Source organism: Vespa velutina, chromosome 20 (genome assembly GCF_912470025.1).
Source record: "Vespa velutina chromosome 20, iVesVel2.1, whole genome shotgun sequence".
NCBI lineage: Eukaryota > Metazoa > Arthropoda > Insecta > Hymenoptera > Vespidae > Vespa > Vespa velutina.
This window is the reverse complement of record NC_062207.1, coordinates 4,080,647-4,107,816: the sequence shown is the minus strand read 5'-3', so window position 1 is coordinate 4,107,816 and position 27,170 is coordinate 4,080,647. Positions and strand designations below refer to the sequence as shown.

Below are 27,170 nucleotides of genomic sequence, written 5' to 3'. Positions count from 1 at the left end.
AATCATAATAATAGCGGTCGAAAAATTTTACCATTATGGCGTCTACGGACAGCCAATCGGATTGCGGCGAGGTCGTCCGGTCTCGCAATATTTCAACAGAATAAAATAATCAATTGTCTACGTTATTGAAATTATTTAGGTGAATGTATGTGATGATATTGAAATACATTAGTTTATGGCCAATATAAAATTGATGAAAAGTGATGATGTGGCATGACTATATTGAACAATACTAGTAAAGTTGTCACTAGTGAAATTATATGTGTAACATATTGGAGGTTATAATTATAATTTTTTTTCATATCATTTTTCAATGATGTCACACGAGACTATTATCAATTTTCTAACATTGAATTGTTGGCAAGTTTATGTTTATTATTATAATATGTCAAATAAAATAATGTTAACAATTTCTGTCCTTTTTACTTGTTTGTAAAATCTGACATATCTGATTTTTCTTTAGGGGTATTCCGTATATTTCAAAAAATAGAAAAATTCGTATGGAAGCAATCGCCGAAAAGCTTTCTACTGATGAATATGATATAATATCGTTACAAGAAGTTTGGTCTATTGATGATTTTAAAATGATTAGAACTAAAGTACAAGAAAAACTTCCGTATTCGCATTATTTCCATAGGTATATGACAATAATATTAGAATTAAAGTTTTCGTATTTGACCATTCATATTTTCAATGTATAATATATGTTAACAAAGCACGTTAAAACTAGGTAGAATGAAATTTTGAAATCACTCTTTATAATTATCAATGCTTATTTTATAATTTCACTGTAAATATGCTTTATTTATTATTTTTAGCGGTGTTCTAGGATCTGGGGTTTGTATCTTCTCTAAATATTGTATTGAAGATGTAATGTTTCATAGGTGGCCTTTAAACGGCTATTTTCACAAAATACATCATGGTGATTGGTTTGGTGGTAAAGGTGTTGGCCTTTGTAAGATAAAAATTGAAGATGTCAATGTCAATATTTATGCTGCACACGTAAGTCTTTCTTGTATTTTCATTTTTCCGAATTAATTAATTTATTATTTATATGAAATAGAAATGTTGTAAATGAAAACAAGGTTAAGTTAAGAGAATATTTTTTTATGTGTGAATGTGAAATGATGCGAATCACAGTTACATGCAGAATATAATAAAGAACACGATGAGTACGCATCGCATAGAGTTTTGCAAGCATTTGATACAGCACAATTTATTAGAATGACAAGCGGTGGCTCAGATGCTGTGATATTAGGTGGTGATCTTAATGCCGAGCCACAAGATTTAGCTTATAGAATTATATGCGGCGTTGCTGGATTAGTAGATGCTTGCTCAAATAACTTTAGTAATATTGGGACCAATGAATGTGCCAAAAATAGCTATACAAGCACAAAAGTTGCAAGAAACTATCCGGAAGGGAAACGCATAGACCATATTTTATACTTATGTTCGCCAAATTTTAAGGTGTCTTATTATTATCTGATATATATTAATTTACTTGACATTATAACTTGTTATAATTTTCTTTTTATATTTAGATTAACGTAACAAATTATCAACAACCTTTTCCTGAAAGAGTACCTAATAAAAATTGTAGTTATTCAGATCACGAGGCTATTATGGCAAGTTTGAAATTAACTAATGGTAAGTTGAAAACTTTAAAATGTAACGAACATGTAATGATCTATTAATTATATATATTTTTATATATATATATATATATATATATATATATGTGAGTGTGTGCGTGTGTTTTGATCTTAGGCATATATAAAATTGATAATATTGACATAAGAGAATCCTTGCAAGAAGCAATTAGAATATGTGAATCTGCCATGATATCTGTACGTTATCAGTGTTTCTGGTATTTGCTAGCTGTTTTTTTACTTATTATACCAATAATTTGGTCAATGGGACTAGATTCTACTACTACATCCATAGGTATATGTATAGGTCTTAATATAGGCCGCTTATTTTTGACTGCATTACTATGTTATGCTTTGTTTATGAGTATTATATGGAATAGAGTAGAAAGAAATGCTTTGAAAGCAGGTTGTTTAGCAATGAAGATTCATTTAATACAATTAACCAATAGATTGTCTAACTAAATGCATTTGCATACATATAAATGCGTTTGCAATTATATCTTAATACTTTTACTAATTCAAAGACTGTACTAATGATATAATCAAAGAAAAATTAATATTAATATAAAATATATTTTATACGAGTACACCATCCAATCATCTTTGACAATAAATGAAAGTGTACATTTCTAAAATTGCAAGTCTTACATTAATATGATAACTGTCACTTTCATTAGACTATTCGATATTATATCTTATTTTTTTTAGACATATTTGCCATATTGCTGCATTTTATTGATTTCATTCATGTATACCTGTTTGTATATATATATATATATATATATATATATATATATATAAGAAATATCTTGTATATAAATATGTATAAGAAAATCTACTAGATGATTATTAAATCATCACATATAACAAATTTAACTTGAGTACATTCATCTGTCTATGCTCTATTTCACGTCATAATAATCTTATAAATCTGGATATATTATCTGGTGGGCAATATAGCAATTAAGAATAAATTTTTGATATATATTTATTTCAATTAAAAAAATTTGCATCTTTTATCATATTGTATAAATGCATTAATATTTACAAATTTAGTATTCATATGATTATAGGATATAAGAAACTTTTAATAAATATATAAATAATAATTATATTAGGTAGTCGGCGATCTAGTAATAAAGACCCTTATAAGAAAATAAACATGTTTTTATATTTATATTTATATATATTTTGTCTCTTTGACAATCATTTATAGTACTTATTGATAATACATTATGATATTTCATTTGATGTACATGATAAATATTATGATTCGTAAAAGCATAATAGAATAACAATTACAACTTATATTTGTTTACTTCATATCACATTATGATTATTGCTATATACTATGTTGTATATTATATAATACAGCAATTCAAATAATCTTGAGAAAAAAAGACTATTGTTTCAAGAAATTTCTAAAAATGTGTGTGTGTGTGTGGGCGCCCGCGAACGTGTGTGTACAAGGTGTCCCAAAACTCATAATTGTACTTTAAGAAAATCAAAAAGGATAAAATTTGGGAATGATAGTGATTTTGTCATCTTTCTATTCGGTTATTCTTCAATGACAGTAAGTTATATGACAATTATTTGATTAAATTGATCGAACAAGGAGTATACGAAGTAAAATCAAAGTATACGATTAATTGTTGCCTTCAAAATGCTGATAGCTCTTGCGAATTTTCAACAGCTCGTTGTCCACCACTCGAGCCGGCATATCTTCCTCTATTTTCAGATTATTAATACTTCGGGACTTTACCTCCAATACCTTATAGCTATTAGGCGATTTTTAGTTGGCATATAAATATCTAATCGCGTAAATGCCTGTAGATATGGGCAACGACGATTCGGATACCCTAATGCATTATCTTTACCGTAGTGCATAATTAGGTAAATAATGACCGGAGAAAAAAGTGACAAAAGAAACTTCGTCTGTCTCTAAATTTTTCCCTTTCAATCTCTCAAATATTAATTATCAGTTTTGGGATAGCCTATATATATATATATATATATGTATATATATATATACATATATATATATGTGTGTATGTATGTATTGGTGCGATATCTTCAGTAAAAATTTACTTATATATATTAGATATATTATTAATTCTATTATAAATTCGTGTATGCATTATATTTTCTATACGTAACTTTATATACAGCATAATTACTTGGAGAGAGAGAGAGAGAGAGAGAGAGAGAGAGAGAGAGAGAGAGAGAGAGAGAGGTGGGGGAGAAAAGTTTTTCTAATAAATAAGTGTACGTTTACATACAAATGTATAATTATAATTGACTATGTACTGTAAGGAAGTTTCCCTTCTGTTCAGTGTGATAGAAGTAATTAATTTAGTTTTTTGTATAAAATGATATTATCGGAATAACAATTTCGCTTAGACTTTCCAATGCACATGCTTTCGCTTTCTATTACTTATTTTAGACGACACCTTAGCGACACCTCGATCATCATTTTTCTTTTCTGCGATTGCCAAAATATCGCTCAAATCATGCACACAGATGCACACACACTAAGGAATATGATTCATATATTAAACCATACAATACGTTGTACCCAAAGAAAGATATAATCACGATTATGCGTTTCACATATGATATCAGTTTGGTTGAAAATCTTATCCGCTATATATAAATCTACATGCGGCGGTCAGATATGTGTGCATATGGAATGTAAATATGATTTCATGCGACACAGGCACTCTTTGGTTACTTTAACTTCAGGGTAACTGTTCAACATAATTTTTTGGAACTAGTCCTGTTTTCCCATTCAAGGTGCCTTCTAACCATCCAGGCTCTAAGGAAGCTTTAACTGTAATCAATTAAGTTTATTAATAATTAAATTCAACAAATAACAAAGATATATTATGAGAGAAATAATTTTTATTTAAAAAAAAATGTTACCGTTTGTAATAATTTGATTTGGTTCAAATGATAATTCCCCATCGCCTTCAGCCAAACAGGCGTATAATGTCCGTACTCTCCTAAAAAAAATAATAATAATTAATAAATTAAAATAATTAAAATACATTGCAATATATTAAATACTTATTTAAAATTATATACCAGATCCCAGGCATTTGGCCAGGACTCGAACGACCACTACTTGGTGATGTGTTGGTGCTGACAAAATTATAATTTTTAATATTTTTCTATCACACTACTAGATGTTTTTTTTTTTTCTTTTTTTTTTTTTTCTTTCTTTCTCCCGAAACAAGAATTTACTTACATAGATATTGTGGGATTACTTCGTGGATAATTAGCAGGATAATGCGTTGTCATAGCAGTTCCACGCTTTTGTTTGACTGGTATATTTGTTGTAAATGGATGTGGATCTGACGCAATTGACTCACTTGAACTGCTTGTGTTACCACTGGTAAGCACTGAAATAATTATAAAAATGTCACACATCAATTATTATAATAAATAATATAAAATATTTCGTAAAATATATAATTTGAATGTAACCTTTATCCGCTGAATGGTACATAAGATTCGAATTGGTTAATTTAACTCGTCCACTTCGATTCTCTATAAATGCAGGAATACGATGACTACTTGGATCAATGTCCTCGTAATCACCATTTTTTCTATCATCTATAGAAGGTGACTTGGTCGTAATTGTTAAGGGCCCATCGTAATAAGATCTTGTAACATGCTAAGTAAATAATCATAAATTAATATATAGATATCTTCCATTATCTTTAAAAGATGAATATGTGAAAATGAGCTTACATGTGTATGTGGTATCGAAACAGAACTATGCACTGGGTATCTTAACAAAGAATTTCCGTTTCCGGAAGTAGTAGGACCCTCATCTGCTTCGGTCATTACTGTAGGTGTAACCATGCTTTGTATCATTTGTGTTGTGCGTAAAATATCTTGTGGAGGACCGGCAATTATAACTTCACAGTTTTCAATTAATATCTCTACTACAATATTGTAAAATTTAATATCCATTATAGAGGCCACTGTTTCTTCCTCTGGCCTTAATAATGTCGGGCCAAAGCAGACAGCTAGATTACCAACCGTCATTAAATTTTTATCACTTTTATTTGCTACACTGTAAGATAAAATTGATAAAAATGAAAAATAAATCATAATGAAGTATAGGGCTTAATTAAAAATCAATCTATTTACTTGTGTAAATGAGGTATAAGCAAAGTCAGCATATTGAAGTTTGTCTTTGGTAGCCGATAGACAAGACCATGTATTTCATTTATTCGTGTTTCTTTCACTTCGTGTTCTATTAGGCAGATTAAACAATATATTTTATCTTACTAAGATAATATATCAAGTGCATTTACATAAGAAAAGCAATATGTTAGTGAATTTATCTTTAATCAAAGAAACATAGCACTACTAAATTGAAGTGCAAATAAAATAACATGATAAAGAATACCTATACGCACTCGCAGCTGAAATGAAACTGTTATAGTATCGGAAAGTCATCAATGGTTCGGAAAGTGTTCGTAAATATGTTTTTAATGCACTGGTTATAGTTTTACTTTCCCATTCAAAACGATCTTCTAAAGAAAGTTTTTCTAATTTTCTTCTGTCGAGACCCATAGCTAAGAGTTTGTTTACTTTAGAGGCAACACCAACGACTCGATATAGGCCTTGTTCTTCTAGACCTGAACAAAAATTGCCCTTACTCATAATTTATTAAGATCATGTATGTGATATTATATATGTAATATATATGTATATATGTATATATATATATATATATATATATATATATGTGTGTGTATTTATGTATTTATTTATAATATTAATTTCAATCAATATTAATTCAATCGTAAGAAAATATGAAAAAGATTCTACCTCTATCTTCCAGGACTGTAATACATTTAGATACAAACATGAATCCTGTTTCGTCCAAAATATTTTCTTCTGTTTTAACTGATGTTCCTACTAAAGGATAACTCTAAAAGTGTTAAAAATTTTATATACAAATTTATTATCTCAAGTTATCCTTAATTATCTATCATAAGATTATTTTGCTTAGACTTACTGGTTCTTTGCCATCCATCGCATCCATCCATAATTTTCTATCTTCTTCGGATAATGCTTGAAATGTATATGTTACATTAGGCCTAAAAATAAAAGTCTTATGATATACTTTTCTTCGTCTTTATAAAATCAAAATAACATTAAATCACTTACTTATCGATAGCTGTGATATCAAAACAAAAGCGTTTTTCAATTGTATCCGACATACGTCTTATACATGATGCCAGTGTGAGAGTTTCTTTACTACTCTGTTTAACATGGTACGATAATAATTCATTAAATATTTTATAGTGTACAAATCTTCATGTTGCTAAAAAATATTACTTACAAATTTGCCTGTAAGTTGATTGTATGGGATCATTGTAAATTCTTTTGTATCCTTTTGATATGTACAATATTGTTTCGTCCATGTTGTACCAAAAGCCTCTGAAATAATATTTAAAAACATTATTACAAAAATATATATATATATATTATCAATATATATATATATATATATGTGTGTGTGTGTGTGTGTGTGTGTGTGCGTGCGTGCGTGCGCGCGCGTGTGTGTATAGACATTATTCGTTATACATGATAAAATTTTCAGTAATGTTTATGCGAGTTATAGAAATAAAAAAATTTACTTTTTTCCATTAGAAATAAATATCCTTCACGAGAATGCAGTTTGTTCAATCCTGTCTCCACTGCGGACTATAAGAAACAAATAATATAATAAATGTACGCTATGCTGCTTCTTATGTAGATTATCTCTCATCTATTTCAATTGATTGGTAATATGTAATTTTATCGTCAATACGTCATTTATCATGCACGTTTAGAAAAATATAATCCCAAATCCATAATAAAATTGCTTCCAATACAAAGCTTGTAATATTGAACGTTTTAATAACAAAGAACACACATACCTTTTTCATATCCTTCATTTTATTCATAAGTGACTCGGTTTTATCCCGGGTGGCAAGAAAATTCTCTCTAGTCTTGTAAAAATACGCACACATAAAGTAAAAATTAGTGGGCAATTCTTCATGCTGTTATCCTAATTATATTCGGAACATGTAATGTCAAATAAAAACAAATTGCAAAAACTAATGAAATATAACCAACATTAGTGCATCATATTAATTTGCTTCGCATTATATATTATTGATAAACGTTGATTCAAAATGATATATTTAAAGAGCAATGACATGCTGATGTAACGAATACATATTTGTAAGATTTGCATATACCACACCAATAACTACTACATGTTAAATATTATGTTAGTGCTCTTAAAGCACATTTTCTGTTTTAATAGTTATTTTTAAATAGTAATATTACAATACACACAATAAAATCACTCTTATTAAAATGCATAAGATTAATAAAGTTGCAAGTATTTTAAACAAAAAATGCGGCAATAATACTACGTTATTATTCAAATAATAAATTTTTTATGAATAAATAAATAAATAAATAAATAAATAAATATATATGTATATATTTAAAATTTATAAAAAATATATATAAATATGATAAAGATAACAAACCTTTTGTATCTTTAACTGTAATTCAGTCATGTATGGTTTAAAATCCTTTGCTACCTCGTGACCTTGGTGGTAGAACGTTAACCAACCAAACATAAAACTTAGTAACTGCAATATATTTATAAGTATATGTTAAACGATAAAAAAATAAATAAAGCTTATATAATAATATTAGTTATTATACGCACTGTTTCAACAAATTCAAATTTCTTCCGTTCTTGAACCTCTTGCAACAAGAACACATATTCTAAACTAGCTTGGCAAAAATGTCTTTTGGCCATTTCCAACGTTGCATCCGCCTAAAATTTATATATATATATATATATACATATATATATGCACATATACATATATATGATTTTTGCATATACCTCTTGAAGAACATTGTCCTGCTTTTTTGTTGATAGATTTAGATAACGTTCTTGACTTTGACAAAACTTAATAGTCTGTTTTTCAAACTTTTTCTTCCCGTCCTATAAAGCAAAGAAAAGTTATAGAAATTGAAGTAATATATATGTGCATCCTTCTTTCATAAGTGTCAGAAACAAAAATAATGAAAAATTATGATAAATAGAAACAAAAAAATATCTACCTTAACACCACCAATATGTTCCTTTCTGAAGTTTTCCAAAGGAAGTATAATTTGATCATAAGCGCGTTCAAGCTGAAAAAATAATATTGCCAAAAACAAATTATAAATTCATCAAAAGCAACATAAATTAAGATAAATAATACAAGTAATACAAGTAATGAATATAATCGTGCTTTTGAAGATTATTTAATGTAATATTTGCCCTTAGAATATTTTTGGAATAAAGTTAAAAAATTTATAAATATTAAAATACATATTTATAATGCATAGAATTGAAAAGAATTTCATAATAAAGTATCATAATAAAGTATGTAGATTTAAATATTATGCCTGTATAAAAACTATAAAATAGTAAAATATATTAATCATATAAAAAATATTCTTCCTGTTAAAGATAATATGCCACTACGTCTAGTAACTATTAAACAATTATTATTCATATAAATTTGTTAACAAAAGTAAAAAAGACAAATTACAAATTCTACAACTATGTGGGTCTAATTTTCAACTATTTTGATATTGAATTATAAAGAAAATTGAGCTCGATATATCATAGTAGAAAACTAATTAGTATTAAAAAATATAGAGTATGATTTTCTGCTAGAGGTCTTGTACAATTATTTTTATCTCGATTTTACTAAATATAATATAAATAAATGCACAAGATTTGATCCTATTTCTGAAGAATGAGTCTCTAGCGATATCTGTGCTGCTTTTTATGTGTTAATATATATATATATATATATGACACTCGACATGCAAAAAACAAATGATGTATACAATATTACAAATTTTAACCCTATATATATATATATATATATATATATATATATATATATATGTTATATTATATATATATATATATGTATGTATGTATGTATGTATGTATGTATGTATGTATGTATATAATATAACAATATTTAAATAAAAAACTAAACTTTGTAAGATTTGTCCAGGAATGTAATGAATAAGTCTTACATCATAATTTCATTGAATGATTTAATTTATATATGCTGCAAATGATCCCACAGTTGATTTTCACTCTAGTGTGTATGCAAGCATAGAATAAACAAAGTGCAATTAGAAGAATAAATGGAATAAAACAGATAGCAATTGAAACATAACATATCACAAATTTCTTACTATATAATATGTGATTTTTTAAATATTAACAAAAATAATAAGAAACTTTTTTATAAGTTACTTTTAAATAAATAACATGTAAAGTCAATTTACATATTGATTTTAGAAATATAAAGGAAAGTATTCTTTTAAGTTTTCTTATAAAAATCAATAAATAGTTTTAAATGTACGTATCATTTGTAAAACCAATTGAAAACATTTCTATTGATGCATTCTTCGTGTAAAATGTATACCTTTGTAATATATATTTACAAAATTGTCATCTACAGCCTGTTATTTGGTTCATTTTAATAACGTTAAAAATGATTAATAGATATCACATTCATTATATCAACTTAAAATTTAATTTGTATATTATATACTGAATTATATATTGTGCATACCATGCGGTCCCTTTCATCCTCTATTGATGCTATCAGTTTACCAAATTCCTTTAAACTTTGCGATATGTGAGTTTCATCTTCAGTTTGTGTTTCTCCAATACATTCGAAACTAAAATTTTGCAGTGTTTTAGAAAATGCTCGCTGGGCTCGGGATAAATCTACAAAACCATCACAATCTTATGTAAAATTTTATTCCATGCGAATTAGATATAAAAGTATGAAGAGAAAAATATAGGAAAAGAAATAGAAAAATGTGTTTTCAGAGCGTCATGAAGCACATGAAATTAATATCACTTTACCCATAATAAAATGGTTAGTAAATGACATAGACTAAAAAGGAGTATTAAAAGACAATTTCATAAAAAGAAATAAGAAACATCGTTTAACGAATTGATTGATTTGCAAGCGAATAGAAAAATAATTGATATTATCTATTTGTGCTAAGAGAACAATTATTCTATGTACAATTTTCTATACAAAATAAAAAACATCGACACACACATATGTATGTATGTATGTACATGTATATGTGTGCGTATATATGTGTATATATATATATATATATATATATATATATCACACACACACACACACACACACACACACACACACACACACAGACACACAATAATAATAGTAGTAGTAATAATAATAACAAATGTGTTAATATAATCGCTATTTAAAAAAAAGAAAGAAAATTTGACAACTATAGAATAATATTTAGAAAATAATCTAGATAGATAAACTGTCACCGAAGAGTACTCTTTTACAAACAAACGAAAATGTAGCAGCTGTTGCATACATGCAGTAACAATATGCGTGATCCTATCCTATGCAGCGCAACTTACTCTTAGCGGCTAACAGTAGATCTTTGACCTCCTTGATGAGACGTTTAATCTGCTGGCTGGTCTTTTCCAATTCACGTTCATGATAATGTAGATTTTCTCGAAAATACGGACTATCGGTTAAACAATCAGTAAACTCTAATGGTTTAAGGCCAACACCCATTATTCTTAATTATATATTATACTTGAAACGTCATTAATAAAAACAGAACGCCAATACAGACAATTCAGCTTGCAATGAAAATCAGTACACGATTCACTTCAGCAAACTCACATTATGTTCATATACACGCACACACACACGCGCGCGCACACACACACACACACGCGCACACAGAGCACATACAAATTATATATTTATAGGGTGCGCGAACGCAAGAAACGTATACGTGTATGTATGGTTTGTATCCGTATGCAACCTACATATACGAATGTACATATATATTAATCTTAATTATTACAAAAATATCAAGAAAGATATAGATTTAAGATAAAATATTTCACTTATTTTCAATCATATGTAAAAAGATATGTTTTCCAACAATTATTATCAATCGACGATGCTGGACGACCCATGGATTAGTCTTATGTCACTTTACACTATATACAGCGCCTCTAGTAATGCTATACGTTAACTAAATTGTTGTAATCGTAATTAAATACTTTATTCAAATTTATAGTAAATAATATTAAATGCTAAAAAGCGAAGGCATCAAACATTTTTTAATACATTCTTAATCGTTTTTTCTCACGTTTTATTATTAAAAAATTATAGAAAAAACAATTTTATTTTATAATATGTTATTACTATAAAACACTTATAATATAGATTTCATATACACATACATACACATATATTTTTTAAATGATTTATTATTGATGAAAATAGTTATATCAAGAATATAATAATATCATAAATACTTAACGTTAGTCCAAAGAATTTTAATAATGTACCACAATAATTTAATCATATATAATATAATATCTTTTGGATTATTTTAATTAATAGTTAGAAAGGTTGGTACGAACATTTATAGGCCATAACCTATAAGAATAAAGAGGGCAACATACTAATAGGCAATGTGACATTTATTAGTTCGTAATTTTGCCATAGGACAACTTTGGCGCTATTGTCACAAAAAATCTGCATTGTCGTCACTAGTGTATTCCTTACAGTGTTTTATATATTTAAAGATTTATATACAATTTATATTTTTCTATACGAGTCTCGGAGTTTTGCTTTCGTTCAAAAGTGATCAGAGTTTAGGATTTCAATAAGTTTCGATATTGATTTAAAAATTAATTTATTTTTATTAAATAATCAAAATGGTAAAGTACACGAATGAATACTTTTTCAAGATAAGTGATTGATTGCTTTTTAATGCGAATTTATTATTTGTGTCCATATACATCAATAAAATAAGTAATTTTAAAGAATACATAAAAGAAAAATGTAATAACAATTTAGCCGATCGTTAATTAATATAATACATTAAATACATTTAATGTATTACACAGTAATACTAACATATTGTAACGATTGATATTCTTAATTAATTTTACGTAATATTATAGATGGCATTAAAATATTAAGAATAAATGCATTTATTGATATTAATATATCTCTCTTCTTCCTGTTTCTATAAAGATTTTGATCGTCCCATTTAATATTTAAAGTCACATTAAAATATTCACGTGTGATTATATATGTATTTATATATATACATATATGATCTTAATGTACGTGTATATATATATATATATATATATATATATATATATATATATATATTATATAATAAGTTTAAATTGTATATGTATATGATAGAATTAATATATAAATTATTAATTTTTCTTTCTTTCCCTTTTTAATACATTTGTCAGCGCTGTACAAATGCCTTTCTTTTCTATTAAATAGTATTTTATTCTTTCATTTTATTTCCACATATTGAAATTTTTAGTGATATGCAATTTTGTTATCCATTTATATATTTGAAATTTTTTCGTCGATATATAAACAAATGGTTCATATATATATATATATATATATATATATATATACACATACACACGCACACACACACACAAAATAAATATGACACTTTCAATGTAGAGATAAAATCTAATTTTCTTTAATATAACATGCAATTAAATAAGTAAGAATAAAGAAGACAACAATATTATAATATTATAATAATTTTTTTTTTTTTTCATATCTATATTAAATTTGAACCTTCATATTAATTAATTAAAGTGCAATTTTGAAATCGTAATCTGTTAAATATTAAAAACTCAAGCGTTATTTATAGAGTACTATAAATATTTTCCACAAAAATAATAATCTTTCCTTTTATAAAAGACTTTTTATAACTCTTTAATCCTATAGTTCTAAAAAATAAACCCTAACATGATATTTTTATTAAAAGAAAAACTAAAATTGTCAGCATTAATGTGGCCTCTTGAACAATCCTTCAGCTCTGCTTATTGAACTCTCAGGTTCCATTGTTACTCTACCACGATTGCTTAAGAAGTCTCTTATGTGTTGCACTATCAAATCTATTGCCACTGTAACAAAGTGTAACAAGTCAATAATATGCGGTTAAAGGTTATTTCTTGAATAACTAAAAAATTTTGTTCAATGTTTTTATTACGATATTATGTTACATATACGTTTATTTAAAGTATATCAAATTATGCAATGTATTTTGTAATTTACATTGGAGTTTATTGAGAACAAGGCAGTATTTTTTATTTCCTCTTATTTTTTCTATTTAATTATTTAGCTGTAATAAGTAAATTACCAAAAGAAAATCAAATTATATTATATAAGTAAGAAATTTCTTGTCGATAAATAAAATTTTATGTGATAATGAATACAAAGATAATATTATATTCCTAATGTATATGAAACTAATAATATTAAGTAACAATTTACTTAACTATGTTCATTTACATTTCATGATTAATTGTATTATGCAAAATTGGATAAACATGATTAAAGTAAAAATTTAATTCTTACAAATGAGAGTGCATAATATCGATTTGTAAGACCGTGAACACATATGTATAAAATACTTAAAGTTATTTCTTCTAAGTAGTAATACTTTGACATCCTTATTTATAAATATATAAACGTGCACATGTCTATTAGACGGTAATATAAACATATAACATACCATATGTAAAATAAAAGCTAACATTTATAAGAAACTTTTAAATGCTCTCTTTATCTCTCTCTCTCTCTCTCTCTCTCTCTCTCTCTCTCTCTCTCTCTCTCTCTCTCTCTCTCTCTCTCTCTCTCTCTCTCTCTCTCTCTCTCTCAAACCTGTTTTCATTATATTAGTTTGGAAAAGAAATGGTTTATGAAGTATTACTTTGTATAAATGTAATGCAATCTGTTTAAAAAAAAGAAATGCTATTTGGGTTAATTTATGATGATCATTTCTAAAGTAAAAAGTGTAAGCACATAACATTGACTTAATATGAATGAGCGTGCGTATGTATGTAGTATTTATTACATGTAGACGCACAGAACGAGCATAATAAGTATAAAAAGCAACAGATGCGAGGTTACTGCGTAAGAAATATGCAGTTTACTAGTGCAAAGATGCAGTGCATGTAATTAATTTCATCGTGTGTTATTTTCTCAAATCATATGCTGAGTGTGTCGGATGAAGCCAAAGTACGCCTATGGATGCTGCCCGGTTGATTTTTCAGCCTTTTTCAAGCGTAAAATGTCCCAGATGTGGTGCACTATTAGATCTATTGCCACTGCAAACATACAATAACCAAAACCATGTATGCTTTTAGAAGATGCCATTAATTTTCTGCTTTATTTTAATGTTTAAAGCGCTGATAAGTTGAAAATAATATTATCTTTACACACCAGGCAGCATCCATAACGGCAACAAAATTTACTGAAGTATGTATAATTAATACATAATATAATATAAGAGGTGTCCTGAAAATCCAAACTTGCACCTAAACAATTTATATAATTTATTTCAACAAATTGTATTATTTACTTTTGTAAAATGATATCATTATTTTTATATGCGAATAAAGGTGATCACAATTTAATACTTAAATTTTTACACGTCAGATGCAAGTTGGATAATTGTAGGATAAGCAATTTATTATGATGCTTGCAAAAATTAAGTTTTCATAACTATTTACTCACTAAAAATAAATATATAGTAAAAGATTATCAAACAAAACCTAAACAAAATATGCTTATAAATATAACATTATTTATAAATAATCTCTATGTATGCAAAATGATCCAATTAATATCTTTATGATTTTCATCCAAATAAAGAATTGAATTGAATTTAATTTTTGATAATATTTTATCGTATTAAGAATTTGTTTGATTGCAATATCGAATTACTTGGTATATAATATGAAAATAATTACCTGTATTATCTGCTCCTCTAGGGATAATAACATCAGCAAATTTTTTGGTAGGTAAACAAAACTCTTCAAATGCTGGTTTCACAAAGTTCATATATTGATTTAACACATAATCTAAATCTCTTCCTCTTTCATTTATATCTCTGGGTACTGAAATAACAATAATAATTATTGTATATAAAATAAGTATTATAAATACACACATGATTGTTTGTATATTTACATATTATAGTTATATAAAATTGAAAATTGATAAACAATACCCCTTCTAGCCAATCTGGTGTCCGAGTCTGTATCGACGAATAACTTCATATGAAATAAGTCCCTTATTTTAGGAAAGTAGAAAACTAGAATTCCTTCGAACAAAACTACATCTGCATGGTATATTGTTGTTACTTGATTATTTATTCTAAAAAAAGACAAAAAATTATGTATACCCATTATAATTTCAAGTTATGTGCATTGAAACACATACAAACTGTTGGTTCTGTAATCATATGCTGGTATCTGGCATCTGACGCCTGCAAGAATACCTTGCAGAGTCAGCAAAATCATATCATTATCGAATGCATCGGGATGATCAAAGTTGTACTGTCCTTTCTCGGCCTTTAATTTCTCAGCTGGTGTAAGTTCACGATAAAAACTATCTTGCGATATGCAAACGACTCGTCGTTGCATATGATCCATGTCAACCTGACCCAACTTTTCCATTATACGTTTGCATACGGTTGACTAAATGGAACGAACAAATAAAATATCAATATGTTAATAAATATGTGTGTGTGTGTGTGTGTGTGTGTGTGTGTGTACACACACACATATATATATATATGGATATATATACATATATGTATATATATGTATAGTCACTTCATGATACTCTTCTTTCATTCTTTCTTTTCAGCATATTTATCTTAATTCTAACTTTAACATTTTAAAAATATTACTGACCTTTCCACTTGCTGTACCACCCGAAACTCCAATTAAAAAAGGAGTTTTACCCTCAACTCCATTCATCTTTCCATTTCCAAAAGACATTTTACGTGTTGTGCCAGAATTTATTGACATATAAGCCATCATTGAATACTTAAATAGATAATCTGTGAACAAATAATATGATTGGATCGGCGTAAGAAGATAACATAAAAAATATCAAATCTTTTTTTAACACTTTACAAGTGTCATATGTTATATACACATGAAAAATAGATAAGTACGCGCGCGCAGTCACGCTGCATGCAGCATATTGTGTGCGTGCGCGTGCGCGCGTGCTGCTATGTATAGTTATAAAAAGTATGTAGAAATCGAAGAATGTAAAAAATGTATACTAAATCTAATAGGTTATATATGTATATATATATATACATATATATATATATATATATTTCTTTTTTTTTCCATGTTTACCGAACATATACGTTTATATATCGGAACTAAATATGCCTGAATGCACATACGGGAGTTGACTCTAATGCATGAATGACGCGATCATACGCCATTTTGTACCACGTGATTATAATTCCCGATAATAATTGAAAAAAATAGAATCTCTCCATTTAAATGAAATAACATGTATAATGCGTGTTTATTGTATTTTGTGTGCATAAAATTTTCTAACGATTACACTTTTGACGTTATTTGTTTTGAAATTTCCTAATAATGAGTATCGATAATTCGAAGAAAAATGTGCATTTAAAACATTATCTCACCATGAAATATTATTGTTTTTGTTGTTCTTTTCGTTTTCTTGTGGTAAGAACTATCTAAGGATTATAATTATTATTTCTCAACATTTTTATTTTTATCAGTATCGACGATAACTTTTGGACTTTGTTAGATAAGATACATAAAAAATATATTTTCTAGTATTTTTATTATTAACTTGGCTGATAATAAAATAAATGAATTCTCAAATGTTTACTTTACTACAGAAAATTTCAAAGAACGTGCATACTAGACACTGTTCTAACATGAAGGGAAATTATAAAGTAAGTTATATTAATTATATTTTAGTTTATAGATTCTCTTCCATTGCGTCATATACGTACGTTTAATCTTTTCCGTGATATTCCTTTTATATTTCTTCAAGTAATATCATATTTTACATTTAATTTCATAGGATGCTATCAAAAAGTTAAAAGATCTTCAAAGTAATTCAAATTATCTCAAAGGTGTTGTAAACAATTCAATAATGAATTCTGCCAAATTGGAAGATACAGAGAAATATTTAATTAGGTAAACGATTATGCATATTTCTTTCTTTTAATGTTTAATTTTTATCAATACGAATATTACAAATACGAATATTTCAGCATAATAATTCATTGAACTAATAATATATGACAACATTTGGTAGGTCCGGTATTAATTTGGAGCAATTGAATGATCTTTCTGTTATACATGTAGCTGGTACTAAAGGAAAAGGGTCCGTTTGTGCTTTTGTAGAAGCAATATTGCGGATTCACGGATTTAGAACAGGTTTCTTTAGTTCGCCTCATTTAATTACCGTTAGAGAACGATTAAGGATAAATGGTTCTCCTATTAGTGAAACAGATTTTGCTTATTACTTTTGGAAAGTATATAATAAATTAGATAATACGAAGGAATTTGAATCAGACATACCAATGTATTTCAAATTTCTTACTGTTTTAATGTTCAACGTATTTTTATATGAAAATATAGACGTAGCAATTATAGAAGTTGGAATTGGCGGTGAATATGATTGTACCAATATTGTAAAAAATCCTGTATGCGTAGGTATAACAAGTTTAGGATTAGATCATACTTATTTGTTAGGAAATACAATAGAAGAAATAGCATATCAAAAATCTGGGATTTTCAAGCCAAATACAATTGCATTTACTGTTCCTCAAAAAGAGGAAGCTATAGAAATTTTAAAAGAGAGAGCAATTGAAAGGCAATGCACATTACATGTTATACCATCATTTCAATATTATGAATGGGAAAATTACATGTTAAATGATAAAATGTTAAGTCAGATTAAACAGCAAAATGCATCTTTAGCTATACAGTTGGCGGTTCGTTGGATGCAATCTCAAATTAATTCAAACTATTCTTCGACAATTAATAATAATATATATAATAAGAAACTTTGTAACAACTTACAAGAAAATAATGTTGGAGCGAGCATTAAAAACATTCATTTGAAAAAGCAAGAAACGATAGATAAACAAATTAACGCAAGATATATATCATTTGAAAAGATCGCAACTGCATTATCTACGTGTGTATGGCCAGGTCGACAACAGACTTTAAAAGGTACTTCATTTGATTTTTATTTAGACGGTGCTCATACTTTGGAAAGTATGGATTGTTGTATTTCTTGGTTTAATAATCAAATAGAAGATAGTTATGGTAATCGATATTTGATTTTTAACATGACTGGAAAACGCGATGCAGCTTCATTCATGGATCGTTTGAAAACTATAAAATTTCATAAAGTTTATTTCGTACCTAATATTACTGGAATATCAGATATGGATGATCTGACAACTGACGATATAATAGATGAGCAAAAAATGCAATGTAAAAAGTATTGCAAAATGTGGGGAGAACAGTCCCCGCATGTTGTAAAAATTGTTGCAAACAATATCATGGAAGTTTTCAATGATATTAGGATGGAACATGTGCACAATGACGGAACTACTATCTGCAAAGATAAATCTCAGGTACTTATAACTGGATCTTTGCATTTAGTAGGTGCAGCTCTTGCAATTTTAGATCCTAATTTTACAATGACTACCAAATTTTAAAATTTTGCATATATATACAAAATTTGTATATATAAATAAAATGTGCTGCTTAAGTGTGTGTAGAAATATTAAAATTATATTGTAACTATACAATATCGATACATTGCATTGTGATACATTTACAGTGCGTATAACGGAGCTTCTAAATGACGACTATTTGTGGACAGTTTATTTGTACTTCAATATAAATGGAATTATTTTTAATAAAACTTGAGTGTATATATAAGATAACAATTTTTTTTTTTTCTTTTTTTTTTTTTTTTTTTTTTTTTTTATATAACAAACGGAACCGCTACATACAATATCTTTTTTGTTTTTTTTTTCTTTGTTTTTTTCCTCTTTTTTTTCTTTTTTTTTTTTTTAAGAATAAATGAACATTAGAAATAGGATATTAGAATTTTTCTAATAATTTCTTTCAAAACATCTTTGGATGATATTCTACTTCAGACTCTGCTTCAGTATCCGATAAACTAAGGGACACACCTGTTCTTCTTCTAAGACGATTATCTTCAGGGCTCTGTGAAAAAGATTTTATATTATAGATATCATTTAATTAGATTTATGCGTAAATATATTTAACCATTAATTATAATCTTATTTATATAAATTTACAATTTTTTTTAATTAACAGAACAAACCTGATCTAAGATACCGGCAGTGGGTTCAGAAGCGTAGCCTACTTCTTGTGCATCTTCCTCTAAATCTGCTTCGTATTCTTCCATTTCATCCGAATCAGAATCAATGTCCAAATCTACGTATCGATTACCTCTCGATACTTTGCATACCATTTGTGCTAGATCGGTAAAAGTATAAGAAGAAACAGATAGTTGATTTTCTGCTTGTTTCCTTTCTCGCAAGGCTTTTGCATTTTCTCTGTCAGCGTTAAATCTTGGAAGAACGCCTGCTTTAGATTGTCCTTCAAAATATGTTTTTCCTGCATAGAGATGTGTGTACGTAAAATCAGCAGTTATTACGCAAGAGCCTTTACTTATAAAAGAAAATTCCAATGGTATTCTTACCATGTTGGTATCCAACTTCTTTGATTTCATCAAAGTTGGTAAACTGAAGGGTCTTGAATTTGTCGATAGGAGGTCTGATATATTCACAATAATCAGAATTCTTTACTTCCTCCAATTGTCTGACACAACTAACGTACGCTAATCGTGATTGGATATCTGGCAGATTAGGAACTTTGACTGGTGTTGCAAATGGATTCCAACGTTTCCACAATAACCACCACCCGGACAAAGAATCACCATAGTTTGTTAAATCAGTGTCATCTTGTGATCCAACATCGATAGCCAAGATGTGATGAGCTCCTTGTCTCAACATTTCGTCAGCTTAAATAAAAAAGACATGAAATTGATTTTAATTGATTTTAGAACGCAAACATGATAAAATGTAAGCATCACTTTTAACACGCTTTTATAGAGATAATACCTGGCACGTTATTAACATAACACCCGTCGACCAAAAGATGCCCATCAAGAGGATCGCAAATAGGAGGAAAGACACCAGCAATAGTCATACTGGCTCGAATGTATCTCCATAGTAAACCTGAGTTGACTTAGCTATTCAGAATTTGATAAATGCATCTTTTATCAACGGGAGTGAGCTTATAATGTCGTTTGTAATTTTTTTTTTTCCTTTTTTTTCTTTTCTTTTTTTTTTTTTTTTTTTTTTTTTTTTTTTTTTTTTTTTTTTTTTCATTTTTTTCTTTCTTTTTCTTCTACATTACCAAATCAAATGTAACTACAAGATTTTAAGAAATATTTTTCTCAAACGAGCGTTACGCTTAAATTGCAAAATCTGATGATACAAGTATGCAGCACTAGAAATATGTACATACAAGTATGCGTCAGAAAAATGTTTTACGTAAAAACGAAATAAATTTACTTTAAATCTATTTATCATCGGTTAGAAGCATTTGTAAATTTTTATCAACGATAAAATTATTTACTTTTCTTATTCGTGTATAAGGTCTATATAAAAAGTAGATTTATGCGTTTTTACATAAAACAAATTTAGTCATATTATTCAAATATTACCTGGAAGGTTATTGACGTACCCGCCGTCGAGTAGGAGATGGCCATCAACAGGATCACACATGGGTGGCATATAACCAGATAATGACATCGAAGCCCGAATGTAACGCCACAGCGATCCTAAACACGACGAATTATTTCTTTTTTTCTTTTTTTTCTTTTTTTCTTTTTTTTTCTTTTTTTTTTCACATTTTTAATTTGTACAAACTACAATTCTTCCTGTAATCTTCTATAATTTTCGAAGGAATAAATTTGCAATATCAAGCAAGTTTTTAAACTCTTTGTCATCATAATTATAAATAGGAGTATACAGGAAGGCGTCCATAATGATAAAAACGTTATGTTTCCAACTAGAATGAAGGAAGCAATAATTTTGCCAATTTATAATTCATCGAAAGCGATAAAACGGAGAGTACGTCAACAATAATTATCAAAAAAGCTCACTCCCCTAATCAAGGAAACTTGTTACATATAATATTCTATATACACACTAGATATATGTATATATATATATATATATATATATATATATATATGTATATGTATATATGCACACATATATATATATATATATATATATATATATATATAGATAGATAGATAGATAGAGATAGAGAGAGAGAGAGTAAATAAATGCTACAAGCAGATCTAAAAAATATCACATAAGAATGATACTTTGAGTTATACAGTATTATTTAACAAGAAACTATCATCTAAAATATTTAATATATTTTTGTTAAGTACAAACCATGTGTATGTGTGCGCATGCAGGAATCAGTAATATCAGTAGTGATAGTGAAAAATGGAAGCCATAGATCTTCTATATAAGTATCTCCAAAAGTTGTTTGGATAGTTTTATTAAAATCTTTGCCCGAGAACATTGATGTCATAGGATACGTTAAGTCCAAAATTTGTCTCCACCATTGGGTCATTTTCTATAAGAAAATATAAAATAATAATAAAATTAATTTGTTAATAATTCCATAAAATATAGAATACTTTTCTATATTATGTTGTTTTACCTTAGACCATTCACGAGCCTTTTGTGTTGTCGTTGTTATATTTTTTTCCATACACCACAATGCACCCATAAAAGCACCGATACTAACTCCGCCAACCATATCTATTGGAATACCAGCTTCTATAATAGCTTTAAGCATTCCAACATGCGCTGCACCTCTAGCACCTCCTCCTCCAAGTACTAAGCCAACCGAGGTACCTGTCAACCAACGTGCTAATCTACTAAAATCGCTGTGTACGTTTGGCTCAGACATTAATACTTTTGAATATAATTCATTCTGAAAGAAAAATATATTTTCAAATGGTACATAACTTTTATTTACGATGAGAAAAAGGAAAAGAGAAAGAAAACAAAAAAAAAAAAAAAAGAAAAACGAGAAAATACAAATAAGAAAAAAAAAAAAAAAATATATATATATATATATATAATTACAATTCTATATTGAGATCTTCTAGTAAACATTCGTTTTGGACATTGAATGTGATGATGACTGGAGACCCATGATCTCATGTTTAACCACTGTACAGTATTCGTAGGCCGTTGTCCACTTTGTTCCTTATGTAAAAGTACTAATTCCTTTTGCGTACGCATGACCAAACGTTCTACCTCACGTTCAGTACGTCCTATAGACGGAGGGCGATCACCTAAACCTACTATCAATATACAGTCTGCTTGTCGTACACATCTTTGAGTCCATAACGTATATGTTGAATCACACTGATATAAAGAAATTCGATGTTGATCCTCTTGTTGTGCTAGCCATGATGTTAATCTATATTCATTCATAGGTTCCATAATTGTGGTACCCAAAGTCTGTTTACATATAAGCACATTGATTATATACTTGAAATCATTTGATCTAGAATATGTACACAAAATAGTATTGTATAATTATTAAAATGTACCTTTCGAACAACATCCGAAGTTAATCGTAGACAAGGTCCAATAGCACACAATGAATGATATAATTCATAGGTAAATGCAGTTAAAGGAACATCGTCTGATACAGGAACTATAGCTACTGTTGAGAAGTTCACTTGTGCTGGTCTCGCATCAACTGTTGCAGCTGCTCTTCTATATATAACGTATTAAACGTATACAGTATTAAATTGAAAGAAGTATATATTAATCACATATATTGGATTACTTACTGGGTATCATTGGCACCATTTTTAGTATGCGCTTGTTGCCACGTACCCAATATTCGATGACCAAGTAAATTGATAAGCCTTGTTACAACAATGGGATATCGTAATTTGATTACATTAAATAAACCTTCAGGTAGTTTTGCCAATTCAGAATCTCGAACTGCCATAACAGTAGTAGATCTGGGGGTCTGCGTGACCATCTCTACGATTCCCACTAAGTCTCCTTTTCCATATTCTGCGACGAGTTCCTTTTTCCCATTTTTATAAGTAATTACAGATCTTAGTCGTCCACTTAAGACTATAAAAGTTGAATCCGATTCATCTCCTTGACGATAAACGGCTCTTCCACTTTCAAGAAACAACCAATCCAAGGCAAAATCCACCTAGGATAAGAATATATCATTGGGGGTAGAGAGAGAGAGAGAGAGAGAGAGAGAGAGAGAGAGAGAGAGAGAGAGAGAGAGAGAGAGAGAGAGAGAGAGAGAAAGGAAAAGAAAAAGAAAAAAGAGAAATTTTCTATTAGAAATAATTATGAGAAATTTTATGCGTACCTGCCTCACAAAAGGACTTAGTCGTCTGACGACAGTATGAGCTACATGCAATACAACAGTAGGTTGTTCACGCATGATCGCAAAAAAGGTGGATTTGCTAAGTAGTGCAATCCGACTGGGATGTTTTGCTCTAATCGTATAAAAAGAAGGTTCTCCAGTCAATACCGCCAAACCTCCAACTATTTCTCCCTGATGTGCACTAAACATATGAACTTCTTGTCCTGCATCACGACCTTCCGGGACACGTTGACTGACTATGAGAGAGCCAGATAATACATATACAAGCGCAACATCCTAGAAAGAAAAAGGAAATATTTCGTCATATTATATTTTATCAAGTAAATGAAATATACAACTCGATTGAATTAATTGTGTACTTTATGAGATTCTTCTTTCATTAAATATGTCCCCGCTGGTACTTCTTTCAGTTGAATTTTTCCATCCTTAAGAACGTTATCATCTTCCAAACCAAGTTCTTTAACGAATGCTTCAGTTGCAATTTGCACAAGTTGTGCCTCATCCAACTGTTGCGTTGTTTCATTGATAGATTTCTTTTTAGGTGGATGAACACTTCCTGTATGTATAATGTCAGGTTGAGTATTCTGCGATTGAGCGCTTTGGGAGGATTGATGTCCTCCCGTCATTGATGAATTTGCCCAATAAGTGTCACATTCTGGTACGGTAACAGAAGTGCTTTGACCTGATTGAGAGTTTTGAGTTGGATTTTTCCAATCCTGAGTGGTTTTTGATCTATAAACATGACACACGTAATAAATGTTTCTTATACGATATATACGAGCAATTATATACTAGTTCATGTGTAATAGACCTTCTATTAACTATTATAGGTATAGGCTGAGAAGTATTAGCTTCTTTATGTATAATATCATTTCCATCGTATTGATCCAATGCAGTTGCTAAATTCATACTACTAGGCATAGTGTCCGCGTTTTGCGTAGCAAAATTCTCTCTCGTTCTTGATCTAACAGGTGAGCCAGAAAATGAGCTTTGTTTTTTCTTATGAGTTCCTTGATTAACTAATTCTGCAGAAAGACCTAAATATTGATGCAATGCTGTAAACGTTACACGTTGTAGACGAACCATAATGACCTGGATAACTCGAACAAATGCATCTGGATGATCCTGAAAAACCTGTCAGGTTAAAAGCATTCAATTTAAGTTTAAAACATTTACATACATATACATATACATATACATATATATATATATATATATATATATATATATATATATATATCATATATGTATTACGCTTGTATGTCATTTATTTTACCTCTTGAAAAGCACTCATTGGTAATTTGACCACAACAGAATCTTCCACGGCTCTTGCAGAAACAGTTTTATAAGTACTCGTGTGACCGGTAAGTACATCAGTAAAACTTAGAAGACTGGTTACAGATTCTCCAGTTTTAACTAGTTTTAAAGGAATTTGAGAACCATCGGGTCCAGTTATGAATACATTAACAAGACCCTGTTGTACGATGAACAGATTCTCATCTGGGTCACCAATTTTAAATAAAATACTTCCAGCCGGTAAATTCATAATTTCCGTATGTTTACATAATGTTAGAAAAACAGGTTTCTCAAAATGACCGAATACTCTGATACTTTGTAACATGTACAAAGCATCAGGAGGTACTCTATCTCCTGGACCATGATCTTCTTCTAGATACTCCGCTGGTGGTTCTAATACCTGATAATATTAAAGACAATATTATAGATGTATATATAGAAAAAGAATGTATGTATGTATATTACAAAAATTTCAATTCACCGTGCATACCTTCAATTGTTGAGGCACAGATTCTTTTTTCAATTGCAAGAGTCTGCGTGCAAATCTCATAACAGCTCTTCTCTTTTTCCCTTGACCAGTAGGATGTACTTGTCCACCTATAGATTTCACTTTGCGTAACATTTTTCTTCCATAGAATAAAACTTTGTCTCTTTTTCTGAATCTTGGCTTGCCACTGCCTACTACAAATTCCTTGACCTCTGGAAGGAACTCCTTGTTTTTCCATTTCCGTAAAATAATTATTGTTATTATCAATAGAATCAATATAACGGATAAAATAATTATGTATAGGGTCTTTGATGTTTGATATCCTTCGATGAATGATCCGATCCATCTCGAAAAGGCGTATGATCCAAAATTCTCATTGATTTTGCTAAATAATTCAACTACCTGTAGAAAAAGAAATATGCATACGTTATTGATTAAAATTATTTCACACTTTTATATAACTTTGGTTATTACATCTATTCTTATTAATTCATTATGAAAGTGCAATATAAAGGAAGAAATCAAAATAGATATATTATCATAATAATAATGATAATAATAATAATAATAATAATAATAATAATAATAATAATAACAATAATATTGACAAGTATTTAACATGCACAACCTCCATAATGAGTAGTCATCTCTTTTTCTGTTCTGCGCTTCCACGATGTAGGAATATGAATGAGGAACGTCACGAGAACATAAGTGGAAAAGATAGACGAAGCAGTGCGGATTGAAGGAGACACTGCAATTAAAGTGATCGTGTGTGCAGAGAGAAAAAACAAATCTACTCTTAATCAGTAACCTTTGGTACTTCGTTCGAGTCAACCAACGCCATTTTGATTATTGCGTGATACGCGCACACACACACACACACACGCGCACACAGAGCACAGGCACACAAACAGCACAAGTATATTACTTTCATTCTTTAAAAATCTCCAATAAGAATTTTAATAAGTTGATTATAAAAATATCAAAATATCAATTTGATAAAAAGTTACTTATATACAAGATAATTATTTATTAAATATCAAATTGTTAATAAAAAATAATTAAAAGAATATTAACATTGATCGCTTACGTTAACCATTTGCTCCTTCTTTTATCGACCAACGTATTATTACACTGGCGTCTTATATGCTCGTGGTTTCATTTCTAACAGTAGTATAGAAAATTACGAGCTACCATAATAAGAAACATAAAAAATTAAAAATAACTTTCGCAATGTTTCGCC

General features: G+C 28.6%; 5 protein-coding genes across 22 annotated transcripts; 2 read left to right on the top strand and 3 right to left on the bottom strand.

Moving 5' to 3' along the window:
• The first annotated feature begins 47 nt into the window (after positions 1-47).
• On the top strand, positions 48-7,575 carry LOC124955987 (putative neutral sphingomyelinase). Of its 2 annotated transcripts, XM_047511272.1 has the most exons (6): positions 48-360; positions 464-637; positions 819-1,002; positions 1,141-1,467; positions 1,542-1,647; positions 1,768-7,575. In XM_047511272.1, the coding sequence occupies exons 1-6, from the start codon at positions 314-316 to the stop codon at positions 2,109-2,111; spliced, it is 1,182 nt and encodes a 393-aa protein (XP_047367228.1). In that variant the 5' UTR covers positions 48-313; the 3' UTR covers positions 2,112-7,575. The 2 variants fall into 2 exon arrangements, with proteins under 2 accessions (XP_047367228.1, XP_047367229.1); XM_047511273.1 differs by lacking the exon at positions 48-360 and having other exon boundaries at positions 588-730.
• LOC124955976 (rho GTPase-activating protein 26) lies at positions 2,799-11,792 on the bottom strand. Of its 2 annotated transcripts, XM_047511230.1 has the most exons (20): positions 11,179-11,792; positions 10,331-10,488; positions 8,805-8,876; positions 8,584-8,685; positions 8,401-8,511; positions 8,216-8,320; positions 7,592-7,663; positions 7,310-7,376; positions 7,012-7,109; positions 6,837-6,931; positions 6,685-6,766; positions 6,495-6,597; positions 6,080-6,301; positions 5,808-5,913; positions 5,403-5,730; positions 5,136-5,325; positions 4,897-5,050; positions 4,734-4,790; positions 4,572-4,651; positions 2,799-4,479 (listed from the first exon to the last, which is right to left on the bottom strand). In XM_047511230.1, exons 1-20 carry the CDS (start codon positions 11,336-11,338, stop codon positions 4,388-4,390), a joined length of 2,454 nt encoding a protein of 817 aa, XP_047367186.1. In that variant the 5' UTR covers positions 11,339-11,792; the 3' UTR covers positions 2,799-4,387. The 2 variants fall into 2 exon arrangements, with proteins under 2 accessions (XP_047367186.1, XP_047367187.1); XM_047511231.1 differs by lacking the exon at positions 7,592-7,663.
• Positions 11,793-13,392: 1,600 nt separating this feature from the next.
• On the bottom strand, positions 13,393-17,117 carry LOC124955994 (uridine-cytidine kinase). 6 transcript variants are annotated; one of them, XM_047511290.1, is made up of 7 exons: positions 17,007-17,047; positions 16,540-16,688; positions 16,064-16,320; positions 15,852-15,997; positions 15,592-15,738; positions 15,062-15,156; positions 13,721-14,946 (listed from the first exon to the last, which is right to left on the bottom strand). In XM_047511290.1, the coding sequence occupies exons 1-7, from the start codon at positions 17,041-17,043 to the stop codon at positions 14,938-14,940; spliced, it is 840 nt and encodes a 279-aa protein (XP_047367246.1). In that variant the 5' UTR covers positions 17,044-17,047; the 3' UTR covers positions 13,721-14,937. The 6 variants fall into 6 exon arrangements, with proteins under 6 accessions (XP_047367247.1, XP_047367250.1, XP_047367245.1 ...); XM_047511291.1 differs by lacking the exon at positions 15,062-15,156 and having other exon boundaries at positions 13,393-13,740; positions 16,996-17,117; XM_047511294.1 differs by lacking the exon at positions 15,062-15,156 and having other exon boundaries at positions 13,393-13,740; positions 17,046-17,064.
• LOC124955982 (folylpolyglutamate synthase, mitochondrial-like) lies at positions 16,628-19,587 on the top strand. Of its 4 annotated transcripts, XM_047511259.1 has the most exons (5): positions 16,628-17,340; positions 17,520-17,576; positions 17,708-17,823; positions 17,945-18,867; positions 19,009-19,587. In XM_047511259.1, the coding sequence occupies exons 1-5, from the start codon at positions 17,248-17,250 to the stop codon at positions 19,359-19,361; spliced, it is 1,542 nt and encodes a 513-aa protein (XP_047367215.1). In that variant the 5' UTR covers positions 16,628-17,247; the 3' UTR covers positions 19,362-19,587. The 4 variants fall into 4 exon arrangements, with proteins under 4 accessions (XP_047367215.1, XP_047367216.1, XP_047367213.1 ...); XM_047511257.1 differs by having other exon boundaries at positions 16,631-17,340; positions 17,945-19,587; XM_047511258.1 differs by having other exon boundaries at positions 16,634-16,881; positions 17,945-19,587.
• Positions 19,416-27,163, bottom strand: LOC124955971 (neuropathy target esterase sws). Of its 8 annotated transcripts, XM_047511206.1 has the most exons (17): positions 27,018-27,163; positions 26,556-26,678; positions 25,931-26,329; positions 25,421-25,840; positions 24,956-25,278; positions 24,504-24,876; positions 24,127-24,420; positions 23,579-23,958; positions 23,333-23,501; positions 22,860-23,240; positions 22,429-22,704; positions 22,155-22,341; positions 21,410-21,526; positions 20,802-20,918; positions 20,381-20,701; positions 20,000-20,295; positions 19,416-19,878 (listed from the first exon to the last, which is right to left on the bottom strand). In XM_047511206.1, exons 2-17 carry the CDS (start codon positions 26,559-26,561, stop codon positions 19,777-19,779), a joined length of 4,161 nt encoding a protein of 1,386 aa, XP_047367162.1. In that variant the 5' UTR covers positions 26,562-26,678; positions 27,018-27,163; the 3' UTR covers positions 19,416-19,776. The 8 variants fall into 8 exon arrangements, 7 of the variants coding, with proteins under 7 accessions (XP_047367162.1, XP_047367161.1, XP_047367163.1 ...); XM_047511205.1 differs by lacking the exon at positions 27,018-27,163 and having other exon boundaries at positions 26,556-26,789; XM_047511207.1 differs by lacking the exon at positions 27,018-27,163 and having other exon boundaries at positions 24,956-25,269; positions 26,556-26,789.
• Between the last annotated feature and the right edge of the window lie 7 nt (positions 27,164-27,170).